General features: G+C 41.9%; 1 protein-coding gene across 1 annotated transcript in view; it reads left to right on the forward strand.

Moving 5' to 3' along the window:
• Positions 1–1,480: 1,480 nt before the first annotated feature.
• The window catches only part of MAP3K12 (mitogen-activated protein kinase kinase kinase 12), a 34,314-nt gene continuing 15,434 nt past the window's right edge, over positions 1,481–20,360 (forward strand). Inside the window, exons 1-5 of the mRNA XM_044287651.1 lie at positions 1,481–1,895; positions 2,527–2,710; positions 4,811–5,002; positions 8,053–8,211; positions 20,104–20,262. Coding sequence (XP_044143586.1) covers positions 1,481–1,895; positions 2,527–2,710; positions 4,811–5,002; positions 8,053–8,211; positions 20,104–20,262 — 1,109 coding nt within the window. The remainder of the gene's footprint in view (positions 1,896–2,526; positions 2,711–4,810; positions 5,003–8,052; positions 8,212–20,103; positions 20,263–20,360) is intronic.

Genomic DNA, 20,360 nt, shown 5'->3' on the forward strand with positions numbered 1-20,360 from the left:
AGGATAGGACAGTTATACAGAGGGCAGGGCGTACCGTTCCACAAAAAGGAGAACGAACATGGGCGGTATCTGTGTTTTGCGGATCTGGAATTTGTGGACCACAAAAACACCAACGGTCATGTGCATGAGCCCTAATGCAAAATAAGTTCCTAAAGAAGCAGATGATGGAGGTAATGGAGATTTGTTTTCTGTTGCATAAGAAGGTGCATTCCCATTTTATAGGAATAGCTTGTAACAGTATATGTCTTAGGCCTCTTTCACGCGTCAGTGCAGCACCTATTGACTTCAATGTGTGTATTCTGACATCAGTGGTGACCCCACAGAAGCATACCTTATTATTTCCGTGATTACCAATCCCTCATGCACATTATAGTGTATGGGTCCAAGAAAATACACTGAAATAACATGAATGCCAATTTTCAGCCTAGCAGTAAGTGAAACATAGATGACACATGGACTGAAAATCATGAAACCATGGACCAAATAAGGATGGATCATGGACAGTGTCACAGATCAAACACGTCCACGTCATGGACATATGGCGAGCACAAACGTGTGAGGGCTTAAAATGAAGTCACGTACAAGAATTCTAAAACTATATTCTACCCGGGGGTGCACCACCAATGAGGCCAGGTGAGGCGATCACCTCAGGAAGCACCAAGTAGAGGCAAGAGGGGGAGAGCGGAAGGGCCATTGGCTGAATGGAAGGGACTAGGTTAAGAAATTGGCATAGGGGAGGGGGGACGCTGTATCAGTTTTTGCCTCAGCAGCAGAAAGGCTAGGTGCACCCCTGATTCTACTTTACATGTATCCATTTCTAAACCTCAAAAGAAGGCTCCAGTCGAGACATAGGCTACTTTTAAGTGGCAGTGGCCTCTTATAAAACTGAGCAGGTTCCACATATGCTATGTCTGTTCCTGACAAAGACAAACCAGAGAAGAACTTGTCTTCATAATAACTGGACATTTATGTTAACACATCTGAAGGTACTTGCTGGATTAATTTGTGGTCAAGTTAATATTGGTAGTCCAAGTGCCCCAAGTGATATCTGTATGATTGCTCACTGGTCATTACTGGTACCTTGCAGAGCTTGGGTCTTGGGTTTGAATCTAACCAAAGGCAACTTCTGCATGGACTTTGTATGTTCTCCCCATGTTTACATGGGTTTCCTCCTAGTACTGCAGCTTCCTCCCATACAGTACTCCAAAAATATACTAATAGGTTAATGTTCAACTTAGATTGGAAGTCTCAATGGGGAAAGGCACTGACCTGAGTGATGTCATTCTCTGTACAGCTCTATGGAATATATCGTTGCTGTATAAATGGACAAAATAATGAGAGCAACACCCAAATTACACTTTATCCAGTATAAATAATCAGTGTTGATTAACAAAATGTATTTCTCTGCTTTCTTAACAGGATTAACGCCAAGAATTCAAGTTCCCTTAACTAAGCTCTATATTTCTTCCTATGAACTACTATGGCATGTCTACATGATACCCGCACTCCCTCCCCCTCCTTTGCCAGCCTTTTGTCAGATGGACCTATAAGACGCCTGGACATTGATACACCACCTGGCTGCACCCCAGAACAAGAACTGACCCCCACACAATGTGTATTGCGTGATATGGTGCGAACAGAAGTTATACTTCCAAATGATGATTCTTCATCTCCCCTTACGCACAATGTACCCCAAGATCCACAAGAATCTGAGGACAGAGGTGGTGGGGGTGCAGCTGGTGGTCCCGGAGATGACAGACCATGTCGCGCACTTGGAGACAGCCGCATGCAATGTCAGGCTGGGGTTGGGTTCTTGGGTGGACTTTTTGGCTGTCTGAGGCCGGTTTGGGCTATGATTGGCAAAACGTATTCCACTGAACACAAGCAACAAGAAGGTACGAGACCAGTTACAGTGTCAGTGAATGATGGGAGTTGTAAAAATGTTAAGTACAAGAGGAATCATAGTTGCTGGTCTTACCTGTGGACTCCCTCCTCCCAGAGGTTTATCCATTTACTCAGAATTTTAAATGGTTGCATGAAGGTGATGGTGAACCATTTCTACTGCCTTGACCCCATAGAGATGGGTTGTATATGTCTTAGGTTTCTGCATGCCGTTTTGGAAGCCAAGATAAGGAGTGGAAATTAAAGAAGAGAATGTATACAGGACTCATACTTGTCCTCTTTTCTTTATTTCGCTCCTGGTTTTGGCTTCCTAAACTGAAAGCAAAAACCTGACTGTGTGGCCATACTAAATCATTTGGTTGACCTAAACATTTACAACAGTGATTAAAGGTGTTGTATGGAATGGGGCTGAGCTGCAATACCATAGTGAAGCCTTGGATGGGCATGGCACTATGTTTAGAAGGAAGCAACCATGTTTCTCTAATCCTGTACAACCCCACTTAAGGCTTTTGCTAACTATTTAGCTAAATTATTATATTGGGCTGGTAGAGATATTAACTTAATTCTGAGAAAGAGGTCAATTTTTTGTATATACATTTACAAATGTGTCTGATTGTCTAGAAGATTCCTGGGAAGTCCCCTTTGAGGAGATTCAGGATCTGCAGTGGGTGGGCAGTGGTGCCCAAGGTGCTGTCTTCCTGGGAAAATTTCATGGTGAAGAAGTTGCTGTGAAGAAAGTTAGAGAAATAAAAGAGACGGACATCAAACATCTCCGGAAACTGAAGCATCCCAATATCATCACCTTTAAGTAAGTAACATATTAACGCTTTCCCCCTGTATGCCTTATGGGTCTTGTTGACCAAGAATTTGTTTCATTTTTTGATGAGTTATAACTTTTTAGTTTTTCAGTCTATGTAGCTATATAAAGGCTTGTTTTAATGACACAATTTTAGGATACACATAACTCATTGATTAACTTTTATAAACTTTTTCTGGGAAGGAATGGATACAGCAATACCGCCTTCGATGTTTTATGTTATAAATTCTGTGACATTCACTTTGTCGCATAAATAACAAGATAACATCATTTTCTGGGTCTGTACAATTACAGCAATACCAAATACATACAGGGGGTCATTTATCAAACTGGTGTAAAGTAGAACTGGCGAAAGGAGAAATATGATTGGTTGCTATCGGCAGCTAAGCCAGTACTTTTTTACACCAGTTTGATAAATGTCCCCCATATTTTATTTTTTTAACTTTACTACTTTTGTACAATAAAACTCCTTTTCTTTAAAAAAAAAAAAGAAAAGAAAAAAAGAAAATGGTTTTGCCTCATCGCAGCCAAAGACCCATAACTTTTTTATTTTTCTTTCTTCAGAGCTGTGTAAGGGCTTGATTGTTGCAGGATTTTTGGAGTAATAAGACCTTTAGATTCTGTCTGGCGGATAACAATAAAATAATTTTTTTACAGCTTTCTAAATATAAAATATATGTAAAAAATATAATGATAATTGTATAGTGTAGGTTGTTATAAATGCTGTGATACCAAATATGTGGACTGTATTTTATTTTTTCATATTTTTGTCCATTGAAAAGTATTTCTTTCATGAAAAAAATTAGTTTTTTTACTGAAATTTTTAAACTACACTTTATTTCTTGACTTTACAATTATAAGTCCCACAAGGGGACTTTGACTTTGATCACTTACATAGTATGTAGAACTACTTAGGCAGTGTTCACATCACATTTTTGTTCCACCTTTAGCATTTACACATAGCATCTACTTTAAACAGATACCTCCGACAACTGCTTTACAGTGGCATCTGTCACCATAGAGTTCCATTGTAAAAATCAAAACACAAAAAACAAAACATATCTGTTAACATATACGTTTCTTTAATGGACTCTGTGCAGAAAGGAAAAGCATGCTGTACTACACTTTTGCATCATTTTTTCCTCTAAAAATGTGTTGTGGACAGCCCCTTATGTAGTACAGTGTACTATGCTGTCATTATATACTGATAGGCACTTGTGACCACCATAAAAAAGTCTAATTGGCATTCAATAAAGGGTTAAATTGCCAGGTATACATTGCATAGCTATACTGAGGGTATGTCCATATGAAATGCAAATTGAGCGGGAAAATATATGTTCCCGCTATAGAACTCACCTTATCTGAGCTTGATGCACCCCAGTGTGTATGATGTGAAGGAAGAACGATACTAGAGCAAGGCCCTGGATACATAGTCATATGAGGTTTAAGGTCCTTTATGTGCTTTTTCTTTTAGGGAAAAAATTGCATTTTTAGGGATATTTGGATATTTTAACCCCCAGCCAGAATAGCATTACAAATTAGATCAGGCTGATCCCCTTTTTCTGTCATACTAGTGCAGCTGTGCCTGGCCTAGGCGGCAATAGCTGGACAGGGGGGCAGGCTGCTAAATTCTGTCCATACAGGCAGCAGCGCTCTGCAGAGTCTACAGGACATTGCTGGCTGTGTCTATGGACTTGTCTACCCAACAAGGCATGAATGAAGCAAATATACTACAAGTATATACTACAAGACTGCAAATCTTAATACCAGAAATGGTAAATACCGGAGCAGAGATGAGCATTTACCAAGTAATGATTTCACAGCCCATTTAATGAGGCAACATATAGAATACCGTAATTAGTGGGAGGGAACAAAAATGACGATCAATGGTTCTTAATAAGGATTACCGAATAATAGACATAAAGTACAAATATAGTAATTATACGCTCTATGTTCATACTCATTATCAAATTACATTTAACTCCAGAAATAGCATGATGGCTTGTGTTGTACATTTACTATGACATTTGTATGTATCACTCTATATAATTTGTCTTCATATGCATATTTCTCATGTGCCCTCTCTTATAGGGGTATCTGTACCCAGGCTCCTTGTTATTGTATCCTAATGGAATTCTGTGCCCAAGGTCAGTTGTATGAAGTTCTGCGTGCCGGAAGAAAAGTCACTCCTTCTTTATTAGTGGACTGGTCCATGGGTATCGCTGGAGGAATGAACTACCTGCATCTTCACAAAATTATCCACCGAGATCTTAAGTCACCAAAGTAAGTGTCTTCTGTAATGCATGTAATTAACTCACCTGGACTTTGCATGGTGAAAATAATATGATTATCTTCTTGATGGCCTATGGCAGACATTTCAAAGGTAGTGTAGGACAGTGAGATGCCTATGGTAGGCATTCAGATTCAGACTTGCAATGAAGGTCATTATTTTTAACACATTGGTGGGCCCAGGGCAAAGGTTTTATGAGTGTACCCCCAAGTCTGATCGGTATATGTCAATATGCCCAGAAAAAAATAGGCTATGCTATTCATCCCATGCATGAATGGTGAAAAATATTCAATGCCTGAAATGCTGCTATGTATGGTCATCACACGGCTCCATCCAGGAAAAAATTAAAAGTTTTGAGTCTCAGAATGTGGTGACACCTCTTGAAAAAGTTTTTTTGATTTTTTAAAAGTAGTTCTACATAAAATTTATAGAAATTTGGTATTGCCATAACTATACTGATCTGCAGAACAGAGTTAAAGGGGTTTTCTCATCGCTAGGATATGCCCCCCCCCCCCCCATTGTCTGATAGGTGCAGGTCCCACCGCTAGAACGGAGCCATGAAAGTGGTGGAGGGCACACTGCGCATGCGCACCTGCCTTCCATTCATTACAAGGGGGGTGCAGGAGAGGTGATAGTTCCACTTTAAGATGATTTTACAAAGGGGCATTGCCAGGTTAAAAAATGTGGGGCCTGGGCCCCTGATGTTTTGTACCAGGCCCCGAATGTCCTGCCTGCCAGATACAACAGGACCGCCATACAATTGAATCTAATGCCCTGCAAGAGCTGAAGGACCTGTGATGACATCACAGTCCATGTGATCAATTCTTAATGCAGTAACTGAAAAGAACCTCCGATGATGTCACCATCATGTGACCAGTGGGGCTCAGCAGTGAAGAGAAGTCCTGGGAAGAAGCTGTGGTGAGGTCTGTACATGAGGAGAGGTAAGTTAAGGGGTAGATTACTCAGTGTGAGAGGCAGAGCAATGTTGGGAGTTGTAGTTATTTAACTGGGACTGTATGTTAGGGCTGAAGGGAGGAAAGTTATTTACATGGGACAGTGTGTGAAGTCATGTTATTTATATGAGACTGAAAGTTTAGGGGGATGATGTTATTTACATGGGAATGCATGTTGGAGGTGGCTGTGGGAGGGAGTGATATTATTTATATGGGACTGAATGTTGAGGGGTAATGATATTTACATGGGACTGCATGCTGGAGGTGGCTGGGGAGGGGGTGATGTTTTTTACATGGGACTGTATATTGGAGGGGGCAGGAGAGATGGTGTAATTTTATTTACATAGGACTGTATTTTGGAGGGGACTGTAGATAGAGAGGGATGTTATTTACATGGGACTGTATATTGGAGGGGGCTGTAGAAATGGTGTGACGCTATTTACATCTGATTCTATGGTGTAGGGGCTGAGGAATTATAATTTCTCAGGACAGTAAACGGAGGAATATAACTACAGGGGGCACTGCAGGAAGCATTATAAATACCGGGGGCACTTCAGGGTGAGCATTATAACAGTAGGGGGCGATATAAGTACTGGGGGCACTGTGGGGGCATTATAACAGTAGGGGGCGATATAAATACTGGGGCACTTCAGGGTGAGAATTCTAAAAGTAGGGGCCATTATAAATACTGGGGACATTAGGCGTTCTTATTGCTACTGGGGGCTCTATAGGGGGGCCTTATTATTACTGAGGGGTCTGTAGAGAGCTTTATTGCAACTGGGGGAACAATAGGGGGCCTTATTTCTACTGGGGACTCTGTAAGGGCATTATTAATACTGGAGGGCTGTTCTACTAATGGATGCACTCTTGGGGAGCATTATCACAGTTGGGGGCACTGTAGGGGGCAGTATTACTAATGGGGACACTCTTGGGGAGCACTATCACTGTTGGAGGCACTGTAGGGGGCAGTATTACTAATGAGGGATTCTAGAAGGGAATTACTATTGGTGGGGCTATGAAGAGCACTATTACTATGGGGGCACTCATTTTCCTTCAGGATAGTATTTGGGGGTATTGGGGGGTACAGCAAGCAGCAGGATAACACAGTGGGAACTCCAGGTTGGGAGATTATGATAGAAATGTGAGGAAGCTAAGATGTCTGTGCGTCACACTCTGCAGAGACGAGGCACAGCTGAGAGAAGTTGTACAGACCAAATGGAGAAGATGATGACAGAGAAGATCTACATCAGAGGAGACGTCACCTGGAGGCACAGGATGTGAGTGGTACATGCTGCTGTATAGCAAGTACAGCAAAATGTCTTCAGTGCTAGTGTTTTCTGGGGGGGGTTTGGGGAGTGCTTTTGGTTGACTCAGAGAATTGGGCCATATGCATTGGAGCTTGGGCCCCAGATCTTTTGAGACCCTAGCAACGCCCCTTGACATTGCAGTTACAAGTTATCCTCTATCCTCAAGATAGCGGTGAATGGAGCGGCAGCGCTCATGCTTGACCGCCGCTGCATTCTTGTAATCAAAAGCCATAGCTTTTTTTTTTAAACACAATACCAATAAAGTTTAAGTACCATGTCTGCAATTGCGGCTCAGCCCATTGAATAGTGGGCAGTAGTCTCAGGAAGAAAGCATTTATGTTTTTCTAATTTCACGCAGCTTTAAAGTAATATCATGACCCTAGTTGCTATATGAAAGAACATTATAGTCAGTGAATGAGCACAATAAATGGACATACAGTATATTAGTTTGTATATGCTTAGTATCTAGCTTACATTGTATACATTTAGCAATAAGTCAGTTTTATACAGTGAAACCTCTTAGGGATGACCTCTTAGAGGTCTTAGAGGTGTCTTCTTAATGAAGAAGGCCAGTAAGATAATATATGGTGGAACAGAAAACCTATCACAGGATATCTGGTCTGGATATGGTGATGGTCTCCTCAAAAAGGTGGACTTTTGGAGAGGTGTCACTATATGTGTCTGTATTGAAAACTGATATATTGTACTACCAGTAATAGTAATACCAGAGTTTGTTAATATTTGCTTCTACAGCTCTCATGTTTAATCTCCTATTGTACACAGCATGTTGATCACATATGATGACCTGGTAAAAATCTCAGACTTTGGTACATCTAAAGAGTTAAGTGACAAGAGCACTAAAATGTCCTTTGCGGGAACCGTAGCCTGGATGGCACCGGAGGTCATACGAAATGAACCTGTCTCTGAAAAGGTAGACATCTGGTAAGTGAACCATGCATCATAGTGTGATATTGTTATTGTGTCCTTGCTACTGACAGCAGAATGCCCTATATATTCTCAATGTTGTGTCCGAAAACTGATATTCTGCCCTAAGTACAGGGGCGTTACTACAAAAGACTGGCCTCCATAGAAATTTTTTTAACGAACACCCACCGTCCCCCCTCCAGGAACTTCCCTACTTTCTTCTCCCTTCCCCTGCAGCTAGTCAAGACCACCCGTGCTCATCTTACATCCCCCGAACCAAATTACAAGTTATGTCCGCTTAGTAGCCCTACACAGTAGCTATGCCCACTTAGTGCCCCCACACAGTAGTTTTGCCCCCTCAGAGCCCCATACAATCATGTTCCCACACAGTAGTGTTCCCCTTCAGTGCACCCACACAGTAGTGATCTGCCTTAGTGCCCCCACACAATAGTGTTCCTATTTGGTGTTCCCACTTTAGTGCCGCCACACAGTTGTTATGCCTCCTTTGTGCCCCTACACAGTAATGCTTGGGCTAAGAAAATGCATGGGCGCAGGACACGCTGGGGAATGATCCTCGGCCCTATTGCTCTTCTACTCAGCCCAGCAGGCATAAGGGGCTGTTACTGCATTGCACTGGCTGGGGAGAGCACAGGCCGGAGAATCAGACTCAGGCCGTAATGTATGACAGACATCCATTATGGCCTAGGCCCCATAGCATCCCCTGCTATGGTGGTATTTCTGCCACTGCCTAATTACATTCAGATGTCTGAAACATACGGTACTTATATGTTATGGCCTGTTGTAAGGGATATCAAACTAGTAGAACAATAGGACATTTCAATATGACAAACATAACCATAGGCTACCCGGCAAATAACAGTTTCAATGTGTTGTCTACAGGGTCTGGGGTCTACAACATCTGTATTCAGTTGATTGCTCCTCGGTCATGGGGCTACTAGAGCAGATGACGTGATTCAATCTGTCGGTTTGTTTGTCTTGTGAACTATAGGGCCAGATGTTTCGGATTACCCGCAATCCTTAGCCCTGCTTAATTCCCTTGCTAAGCAGAGAAAGCTGGTTTATCTTGGGTTTGTGTCCAGCTTGCCAGTCTAGTTTTGACCATTATGTCATGCCTTGTCCTTCTGTGCTCTGGCATAGCATAATACATGGTCTAATCCTTTGTCTAGTCTACAGTTGTTTAATAAGAGGCAAAGCTATAGGGAGTGCAGTAACAGTTGCACCAGGTACTGATAGGAGAGGGGGCCCAAAGACCCCTTGGTCAGATAAAAAGACATCAGTTTCTGAATTGAACATGGTAGGCCCTGTAGCAGATTTTGCATTGGGATTTAGGAGCTTAAATGATACCTCTAAATTTATATACATGTCATTAAACTTCAAAACCAACACCGGGTCTGACCCTGACCTGTCTTTTGACATATAGATTTTACAGTTTTTTATGTGTAGACCTCTGTCAGGTCTACATGGAAGTTCTCATGCATGATATAACTAATATAAGTAATATATTCTCTTTTCTACACAAACATTTGGCAAGGATTTATTCCTTCTTCTCCATCCACCAGATGTTGGCTGCCAGATCACAGTTTTTACAAATAAGTTTATCAAAAGGGGGTATCTCGAAAACCAATAAATGTGACATACAGATTGATTCCTTATGATCCAACATCTTGTATCCTTCAGCAGTAGGCATGTAATAGCTTCCATACCTTGACAGAACTCATAAGGTATACCATCTATCTACTCGGCTTGCAGCTGGAGTCAAGCTATCGTTCCCTTTTATGTCGAGGGATCTGGTTTGCTGTAAGGGCACCAAGTTAAGGTTGGGTCACTTTTTAGTGTCTTAGAAAGCTGAGCTGTATCTTTAAACCTGTTGAGATGTCACATCTGGTTGTCACACGTGTAGGGATTACTGTTATATGTAGACAAGATGACATAGTGTGGAACTCAATAAACAATTACTGTATGTTTCAGCAGGGGTGCGATCGTGTAACCCTCTTAGTCTAATGACATCTCATGCAGCGTATCCTGATCGCTGAAAGCCTTGCTTAAACATAAGCCAGCAGTTTCTTCGCAGGCAGCAGTCTTGGAAATTCTCTCCTTGGGGAAAAATAATGTTTCAGACATCTGGCTGGTTGCCCAGGCAAAGGGTCTGGAGAGCCCAAGACTTGGTGTTTCCACTTAATTACATTAGTCATTTTTTCCAATAAGTGTGGTGGAGCAGGAAATGGGGAGAGGGGGACAGAAGTGCACGCAAGAAGGGCTATTTGGTAATACCCTGTGGAATTTTTGAAAAACATTTCTATCATTTTAACCCTGTATTTCAACACGTCATTAACCTTGCTAATTGGGATTCACGAAATGGGTCCATTGTCTAGTATAAGCATAGCCAACGAGGCACCTTGACCCTACGGCTCTCCAGCATATTTGGGATATATCGTACTATATATTTGAGGTAGACATGCAAAATAAGCTAAGTCATATACTGAATGATTTTTGTTCAATTTCAAAATAATAAAACCTGCCTTTACAATCCAACAAAGTATTCAACATCTGGTTTACCTGTATAAAAAGGCCATGTGTAGGCACAGACCCTATTTCTAACATCTCTGATCACCCTCGACCGTACAGTGTCCACTTGTCAGCCCTCTCATGGTACCTTGCAATAAAGTCAAGTCATTTATTAGTAATAAAGCCATCCATATATGATTTCAGGAGATTGGCCAATGATCTTATGTGTAGAGCCCTTTGAATCCCCCCTTTTATGTTGGGTAAAGTAAAAATCAAGCGTCGTTGGATTTTAACATGACCATTTCTGTGCTCCCGCTGGCGTTGCCAGAGGGGCTGTCTACCGCTTATTCCCCTCTGCCCATGTTAATGGTGAAGCTGAACAAGTATTTGGCCAGCAGTTATTTAGTCGTTCTTTGCAGGAACTTGCACTTACGAATTAAGTAGGAAATTTGGCAACACAACATTTGGCCTTAATGGAATGGGACAAGTTAGGATCTATATACATGGCAAATGACACTTCTTCTCTCCCGCACTGCAAACCTACAAGTAAGGCATGTTCTGCTGTATGGTTCCTCAACACGACTTCATATACTCTCCCAGAATAAATGATTCTAAGGAAGAATACTTCTGTATGGCCGGGGTCCACCTAGCCTTTCTGCTGCCTGAGGCTAAAACTGAAACGGTGCCCCCCCCCCCATGCCAATGTCTTAACCTAACCCATTTGCCACAATGAAATTGCTCATTGCCCGTGGCCCTTCTGCCGCCCGTTCTTGCCCCTACCTGGTGCTGCCTAAGGCAATCGCCTCACCTGGCCTCATTGGTGGTGCAACCCTGAATATGGCTCCTGTTGGCTCAATGTTAAACTCTTGTTAACTCAAGATTACCCAATTATTCCACGTTTTCATATTTTAGGTTATATTTTCATTTTTTAAATTAGTTATGGGATAATCCCTTTAAAAGAATAATCCTGTGATTAATGTAAAAAAAAAAATCAGACATCATATTGTACCTGACAATCTCTGTCATAAAAGCTAGAACCAGCCCTGTACCTCACATAGATCCAGAGATCTACCCAATCATTGCTTCAGTTGCTCTGTTCACATTAGCGTTTTGGCTTTCCGTTTGTGAGATACGTTCAGGGCTCTCAAAAGCGGTCCAAAACGGATCAGTTTTGCCCTAATGCATTCTGAATGGAAAAGGATCCGCTCAGAATGCATCAGTTTGCCTCCGTTCAGTCACCATTCCGCTCTGGAGGAGGACACCAAAACGCTGCTTGCAGCATTTTGGTGTCCGCCTGACGAAACTGAGCCAAACGTTTTCTCTGACACAATCTGGCACAACAGAAAACGGATCCATCCCCTATTGACTTTCAATGGAGTTCAAGACGGATCCGTCATGGCTATAGAAGACATAATTCCATGACCGATGCATGTGATTGTATTATTGTAACGGAAGTGTTTTTGCAGATCCATGACATGACGCAAAGAACGCTAGTGTGAAAGTAGCCTTAGATTTATCTCGAGCTTGCAGATCAGTATATCCAAAGAATAGGCAGCACTCCAAATGTGGTAAAAGGTAATGACCCGTTTATTCCCAGGCAACGTTTTAGCCCACACACTGGGGCCTTTGTCAAGCCTTGCAGCTCAGGGGGTGTGGACTTTCTCAGGGGGCGTGTCCTTTCTGCTGCAGCTCTCTCCCTTTAACTGTCACATAGGGCTGTTGGGAGTTATGGAACTGAGGATGTGCGACCACCTCAGTGAGAGGGACAAGAAGTAAGGAAAACAACAAACTGCAGGTGGCGCTTTACAGATAGGTTTCATTGAATAATTCTGTGGCTATACTACATTTTTTAAGTGTTCAGATTTGGGTGCTGCTTTTAAAAATATAGAAAGTTTTTTCATAGGACAATCCCTTTAAGTGTATTTTGTACAGAGCCATAATAAGACTGCTATAGGGGTACATCTACCCATTATTATATATTATTATATATTATAGGCATGCGGAGGTCGGCATGCTCTTTTTGACTCTTTATGCACTTTCCTAGAAGCATTTCTTCGAATGGACAATATCTCCATACACACAGTCCGACGGAGCCTGTCCGGTAACTCACTTTCACCATACAAAAGGAGCTGTACCGACTGTAGCCTAAGCTTTGAGCCCTAAGGCTGAAAACTTTATTAGCAAAAAACATTAACATTTTAGATATTACATTTACATAATTAAATAGAACATGTTGATATTTTTTATTGTGGTTTATGTGTTTTTATGTATTGTATATTTATTGCATTGTATTTTATATCATTTGCCCTCTCTACTGGAAATGCTTCTTCATTTCCTGTAACTTTTGATCCCCTCCGTTCTTCTCCCACCTCCCTTACGCGTCTTTGTTCATGTTAATCTGTGTATGGGGTGAGGTTTTTGGGGGGAGGGGGTTATTAGCCTTGCACACAGGGGCATACAGCGTTACTATGGCGATGAGCCACAATATGGGTGTGGGATTAATGTCCATCTGTCATTGTGCATGACCCTTTTTAAAGGGCCAGCATCACATTAGATGGCAGGGTGCTGGCACACATGCACACATACTTGCATGCACACGACACTTAGCTCTCATCTGCACTAAATAATCTTACCGAGGACACGTTGCAGATGGGACCTCATCTCCTGCCGGCTCTGTCTAATCAAGACCCAGATGAGTCATTTTTATTAGGGGCTGTAAATAAACCTACAGAAAATTAATCACTAATGGCTTTGATTTGGGATTATTCCTGTGGAAAGAAGAGATTTCTTTCATCAGGTTTACAAAATGACTCATAATGAGGGACGGGAGGAGAGAACGGACTCCACATCTAATATTGTACTGTATTAATAAATAGGGAACAGAAATCATATATACCCCAGAGCAATAATAAGGCTGAGTTCACATCAGATCGGTTAAATGGACTGAATATTGGATACTAATGCAATACTCTCCCCCAAAAAAATGAAACCTTTTTTCTATGATTTTGCTTTATTTTGGATGGAAAAAAAATCCAGTAGACAGGACTTTTTTCCCAGTTGAAAACAATGTAAACATGACTGAACAGATGATAATATTACACCATTGAAATCAATGGCAATAATACAGTTTTTATATTTTTTTCTGTTCATTAACCCTTAGGATACCGTAGTTTTATTTTATTTTTTTCATTTTTCTTCCCTATCTTCCTTGAGCCATAACTTTTTTATTTTTCTGTTCAGTATGCCGTATGGGGCTTACTTATTTTTTGCCGGACAAGTTGTACTTTCTTAGGCAACCATTTTATATGGCATACAATGTAGTGGGAAGCGGGGAAAAAATTCCAAATGGGGTGGAATCGGACAAAAAAAAAACAATTCCTCCACCGTTTTACAGTTTTTTTTTCCCACTCTCCGTTTTTTCCATTTGCGGCAAAACTGACCTATGCCCTTTATTCTCTGGGTCAGTACGATTAGAACACCACCACATATGTATAGGTTATTTCTAAATAGTGTAAAAATAAATGTAAACTTTGAGAAACATTTTTTTTTACATCACCATATTCTGACCCCCATAACTATTTTATAGTTATATGTACTTTGCTGTGTGGGGGCTCATTTTTTGCGGGACAATCTGTAGTTTTTATTGATATTATTTTGAAGTGTGTTTGACTTTTTTATCACATTTCATTAAAAAAATTTGAGTAAGAGAATTAATGAAAAAATTGCAAATTGGCCATTTTGACCATTTTTTCCGTTACGCCATATTGGAAAATTATTTTAATATTTTAATAGTACAGGCGTTTTTGGTCACGGTGATAGCTATGCTAATTATATTTTTTGTTATTTATGTATTTATTTTTTTATTATACGGAAAGAGGGGTGACTTAAATATTTTTAAACAGTTTTTAAACTTTTTGGTTGATTTTGAAGCTCGTATTTGAGTGTACAAAATCCCAATTTTTTTTTTTAAAGGGGTTATCCCATCTTAGACAATGGGGGCATATCGCTAGGATATGCCCCCATTGTCTGATAGGTGCGGGTCCCACCTCTGGGACCTGCACCTACAAGGAGAACGGAGCCGAGGAGAGTTGTGGCTGGAGGACCCCGGGTTTCCTGGTGTCCGTCCACCACCAGGCGCAGCTCCCCGCCTCTCTCATTGAAGTGAATGAGAGCGCACTGCACATGCGTGGCTACCGCTCCCATTCATTTCTATGGGGCCGAAGGAAATAGCCGGCTATTTTCGGCGGCTCTATAGAAATGAATAAAGGGTTCTATCACATTTCATATAGATAGGTGATGAATACCTTTTTGGAATAACCCCTTTAGGCTACATCATGCTCATATGCTGCTGTTTTTGAGCTATATTCTTACACATTAGCCTTAATCCCAAAAAATCACAACATGAAAGGCAATGTGTATATTTTTTAACATGTGGCACTGCACATACTTTCTTAAAAAAGGTTTTCTGAGAATATTAAAGGAGTTGTGTCATCCCAGACTTTGATGGCATATCACTCGGATATGTCATGAAAGTCAGATAGGCGTGGGTCCCACCTCTGAGACAGGCACCTATCTCAAGAACGGGCCCTCGAAAGTGAGGAAAAGCGCACGACTCATGTGTCGCATACTTTCCATTCATTTCTATGGGAGTTCCGAAAATAGCTGGGCAAGGGAGCGGCTACCTCTTCATTCACTTCTATGGGACTCGGCTACTTTCGGCAGTCCCAAAAAAGGAATAGAGGATGGCCGTGCTTGCGCTGCTGCTCTACGCTCACTTCGGGGGTCCGGTTCTGGAGATAGCTGTGGGTCCCATAGGTGAAACCTACACCTATATGACATTGGAGGAATATCCTAGAGATATGTTACCAATGTAGATGAGACAACCCCTTTAACTATCAAGGGGAGGCCCCTTAGCCTGTCTCGCTTCCTGATAGATTCATACTTACCTGCTTCCCAGGTACTCGGTCCTGTGGGCTGAATCCCATACCTCCATCTTCCTGTCTTAGGCTTGAGAATCAGCCGGGGCTATGGAAATGGCCAAGTTTACCACTGCAACCAGGGACTGGCTTCGGTGGTGACATGTCACTTGGAGATGCATGCCGATACAATGAAGTGTAAGGTCTATGACAGATACAGTAGGAAAAACATTGTATGCAATTTATTACCAGTTTAGTGCTGGTACTGGCCTGTACTGCTGGATTCTAAAGCACACAGAACCATCTACAGGCTGTTAGGTAGTACTGCGCCTTGATGAAAGCATTTATTTTAACCAATATATTGGATTCATTTTTTTTCTACCTAGCATTGTTAATAATTGACAATCAGTGATTATATTCCATCAGAGGTTAATAGTGTCATTCAGATTATCTTATTTTTTTATTCATATTTGGTATAAACTATCTAACCTGTAGTATATGCAGTGTACACAATCATTGGAATTAAGCGTCATGCAACCATATTTTTTACCCGTATGCTATCCACATACTTTGCAAATAGCACACTGACCCATTCATTTCTATAGGGACATATACACATCAGTTTTCTTTTGTGGATCTATTTTTCATTCCACAAATTAGAGAAGATGTCCTATTCCTGTCCATGTTGCGACAAGAAAAGTCCTCTCTATTGATGGGAGTGAGGAAAGTATTAAATGCACATCTGATCTGTTTTTTACTTACTGAGAGAGTAGTGGATGCATGGAATAGCCTTCCTGCAGAAGTGGTAGCTGCAAATACAGTGCAGGAGTTTAAGCATGCATGGGATAGGCATAAGGCTATCCTTTATATAAGATAGGGCCAGGGGCTATCCATAGTATTCAGTATATTGGGCAGGCTAGATGGGCCAAATGGTTCTTATCTGCCGACACATTCTATGTTTCTATGTTTTTTGTGAACTGAAATTTGGACACGTCCGTGTGCATGAGGCCTAAATCATACAACTTGTGTGCTTTTTAGGCATGCGATAGTCATGATGTGGTCAAGTCTCTAGCTGAACACGTGAAATCATGATACAGCACTGGTGTCATCACAGATGCTGAAGTAAAATGCATTTCATGACATTGACTTTTGTCCATATTTTGTCTCAAATGGTGTCTTGGTTATATGCATAAAGGAAGACATTAAATCGTGCAACCCAACATTTCTGCCTACAATCAGGTTAGAGGTTATGGTTGAAACTAAAAGCAAGTAATGAATCCATAGAGCAGCTGCATCTTCCCTGACCCCAAGAGACCTGTCCTACTGACCCTGCACAAAAGAGGGAAGAAGCATTGAGCGCATATCCTTTATTACTCTAATGGCTTGTATGTCACACAAAGTCTTTCCCCGTAGCTTCTCCACTGGTGAGATCATGAATGATAATCAATTTCACAATCTTAACTTATTTAACAATTTTATCCTACAAGTTATAACAACAAAAGCTAATAGAGGAGGAATTGCTGGCTTTCTGGAGGCTCAGAAATTAATTTAGTGTGTCATACAATTAAGGGCTCTGTGAATTTTTAAGAAAAATTCCTTTATAATTTTTTTTTTTTTAAAGTGACAATATTTCATTAGACTACAACTGATTTCTACAACTTTAGGCCTCTATAGAGCATTCAATCTTCTTTGGCATCAAGATCCAGTGAAAATCTGATAAAATATTCTAAGCCAGACAATCTGACATATTTTAGGGGCCTAAAATGCATCCCATCACTGCAATAAGGCTGGGGCTACACAGCGGTCTTGGTCGTGATATGCCGCTCTTTAGGCGGGAGCTGTGCGGTGATCTTGGCCTTGATATGCTGCCCTTTAGGATGGGGCTACACAGCAGTCTTGGCCATAATGTTCAGCCCTTTAGGCCGGGGCTACACAGCAGTCTTGGCCATAATGTTCAGCCCTTTAGGCAGGGCTACACAGCAGTCTTGGCTGTGATATTCAGCCCTTTAGGATGCGGCTACACAGCAGTCTTGGCCGTGATGTTCAGCCCTTTAGGCTGGGGCTACACAGCAGTCTTGGCCGGGATTTTCAGCCCTTTAGGCTGGGGCTATACAGCAGTCTTGGCCGTGATGTTCAGCCCTTTAGGCTGGGGCTATACAGCAGTCTTGGCCGTGATGTTCAGCCCTTTAGGCTGGGGCTATACAGCAGTCTTGGCCGTGATGTTCAGCCCTTTAGGCTGGGGCTATACAGCAGTCTTGGCCGTGATATTTAGCCCTTTAGGATGCGGCTACACAGCAGTCTTGGCTGTGATATTCAGCCCTTTAGGATGCGGCTACACAGCAGTCTTGGCCGTGATGTTCAGCCCTTTAGGCTGGGGCTACACAGCAGTCTTGGCCGGGATTTTCAGCCCTTTAGGCTGGGGCTATACAGCAGTCTTGGCCGTGATGTTCAGCCCTTTAGGCTGGGGCTATACAGCAGTCTTGGCTGTGATGTTCAGCCCTTTAGGCTGGGGCTATACAGCAGTCTTGGCCGTGATGTTCAGCCCTTTAGGCTGGGGCTATACAGCAGTCTTGGCCGTGATATTTAGCCCTTTAGGATGCGGCTACACAGCAGTCTTGGCCGTGATGTTCAGCCCTTTATGATGGGGCTACACAGCGGTCTTGGCTATGATGTTCAGCTCTTTAGGATGGGGCTACACAGGGGTTTTGGCAGTGATGTGCCAGCCTTTAGACTGGGGCTACAAAGCAATTATGGGCATTATGTGCCGCTCTTTAGGATGGTGCTACACAGTGATCTTGGCCATAATGTGCTGCCTTTCAGGAAGGGGCTACATATTGGCCTTGATATCCTGATGTTTAGAATGGAGCTTTATAGTGGTCTTGGTTGTGATGTGCCACTCCTTAGGCTGGGCTATATAGAGATCATGGCTGCCACCCTTTATAATGGGGCTACAGGGCAATCTTCACTGTCATCCACTGACATCCATCACGCAGCCATGGATAACTGTGTAGCAATACAGACAAGTTGCCACTGCTGCATTTTTTGTGATTCTGAGGTCACTGTCGCAGCTACTTGCAAGTCGTGTTGGAACCCCATTTAGTTCAGTGCTGCACAGCGATCCTTGACAACACAAAGAGTGCCATGGTCAAGAACACCATGTAGACCAATCCTATAGGGCAGCAGATTGCATTTAGTCGGGGGGCAAGGTATAGAAACACATACACGCGTATGACTTTTTCACACAGCTGTATATATGGCCGGAGCTTTTTACTGTATATTTATTTAAGCTAAAAAGATCTACTGGATTTTTGGCAAAATAAAAAAGAGAGGCACACAGACCACAGGCACACAGGAAGCCAGGGCATAAGAGAAGTCAGGATACAGGAGCGCTCCTGTCAGACCATTATCCTGCGACATCAGCAGCCTTGCCATATGAATTTGCCTTCTTCTGGGGCCCCACATCAGAGACTTGAAGGGAATAAGCTAGGGATCACTAAGAGGTCATTTACAGAGGCCGACAATCGTGATGTGTATATACATGCTCCCAAATACCGACAAAGAGCTGACATGCGGCATTGAAAATAGCCATTTGTCAGCAGGGGATTGGCATTTGTAAACAGGGGATAAGCTGCCGACAAATTCACAGTGTATAGGGAAGAACCACCATATTACCGATTGCTCATCCCCATACTAAGTGCTGCATGTAAATATCACTTAATGAGCGCCAATCAACAATGTGATCTTTGATCAGTACTCGTTATTGGGCCAAAATCTCCCCAAGAAAAAGGACCATAAGACTAATGTCAGTGGTATTTTGCCTGCAATGGTTTCTGGACAGTGACTGACTATTATAATCTTCTCTCATGTATTTTTGATTTATTATAATATCATTTTGAACTTTGATGGGGATTTCCAGTTTGCCACAACACCCTATAAAATAATCAATCACAAAGGTTATTGCTCCTATCTCCCGTTCTGGGCTGTGGCCACATGACCATGTCCATGAAGTTCTTTCCTATTTCCTGTGCTGTTATGTCCATGGGTGTGTCAGTGATAGGGGAATGTCTATGTAACTAGCTGGGTGGGAGGGGCTATAAATTAGCTGGGTGTTAGGGGAGGTGCTGGGGCCGTGGCAGAGAAAGGAGAAGTGCATTATGGGTTTGGTTGGATACAACAACAGGAAGTTATGCATACAGGATGGAAACAAACCAGAAGAACTGGTTTACATGGTGAAAATGGGTCAGGAGAGTCCAAACTGAAAAAAGCATTGGGAAGATGTACATGATATAAGCATATCCGTTAAAAACCATATAAATCCTGGAGAACCCCTTTAAATGTTAGTATTATGGAAATGTACTAGTTATCATTTTGTGAAATCTGTCCCTAGAAATAACAATATACTTTTATTAATTGACGTGTATGGTTTGGATGATGAACTGTGTATTCTCTTTCTGTGCTTTATTTTTAGGTCTTTTGGTGTGGTGCTGTGGGAACTCCTGACAGGGGAGATACCCTATAAAGATGTGGACTCCTCAGCTATTATTTGGGGTGTTGGCAGCAATAGTCTACATCTTCCTGTACCAACAAGTTGTCCAGATGGATTTAAGCTTCTACTACGACAGTGCTGGTTAGTACTGGGTATTACATTTGACATGTTAATACAGAATGTACTGCTCCTGATCCTAAGGTTATGACTAACATATGAGTATTTCCCTCTGTGTGATT

Source organism: Bufo gargarizans, chromosome 3 (genome assembly GCF_014858855.1).
Source record: "Bufo gargarizans isolate SCDJY-AF-19 chromosome 3, ASM1485885v1, whole genome shotgun sequence".
Lineage (NCBI taxonomy): Eukaryota > Metazoa > Chordata > Amphibia > Anura > Bufonidae > Bufo > Bufo gargarizans.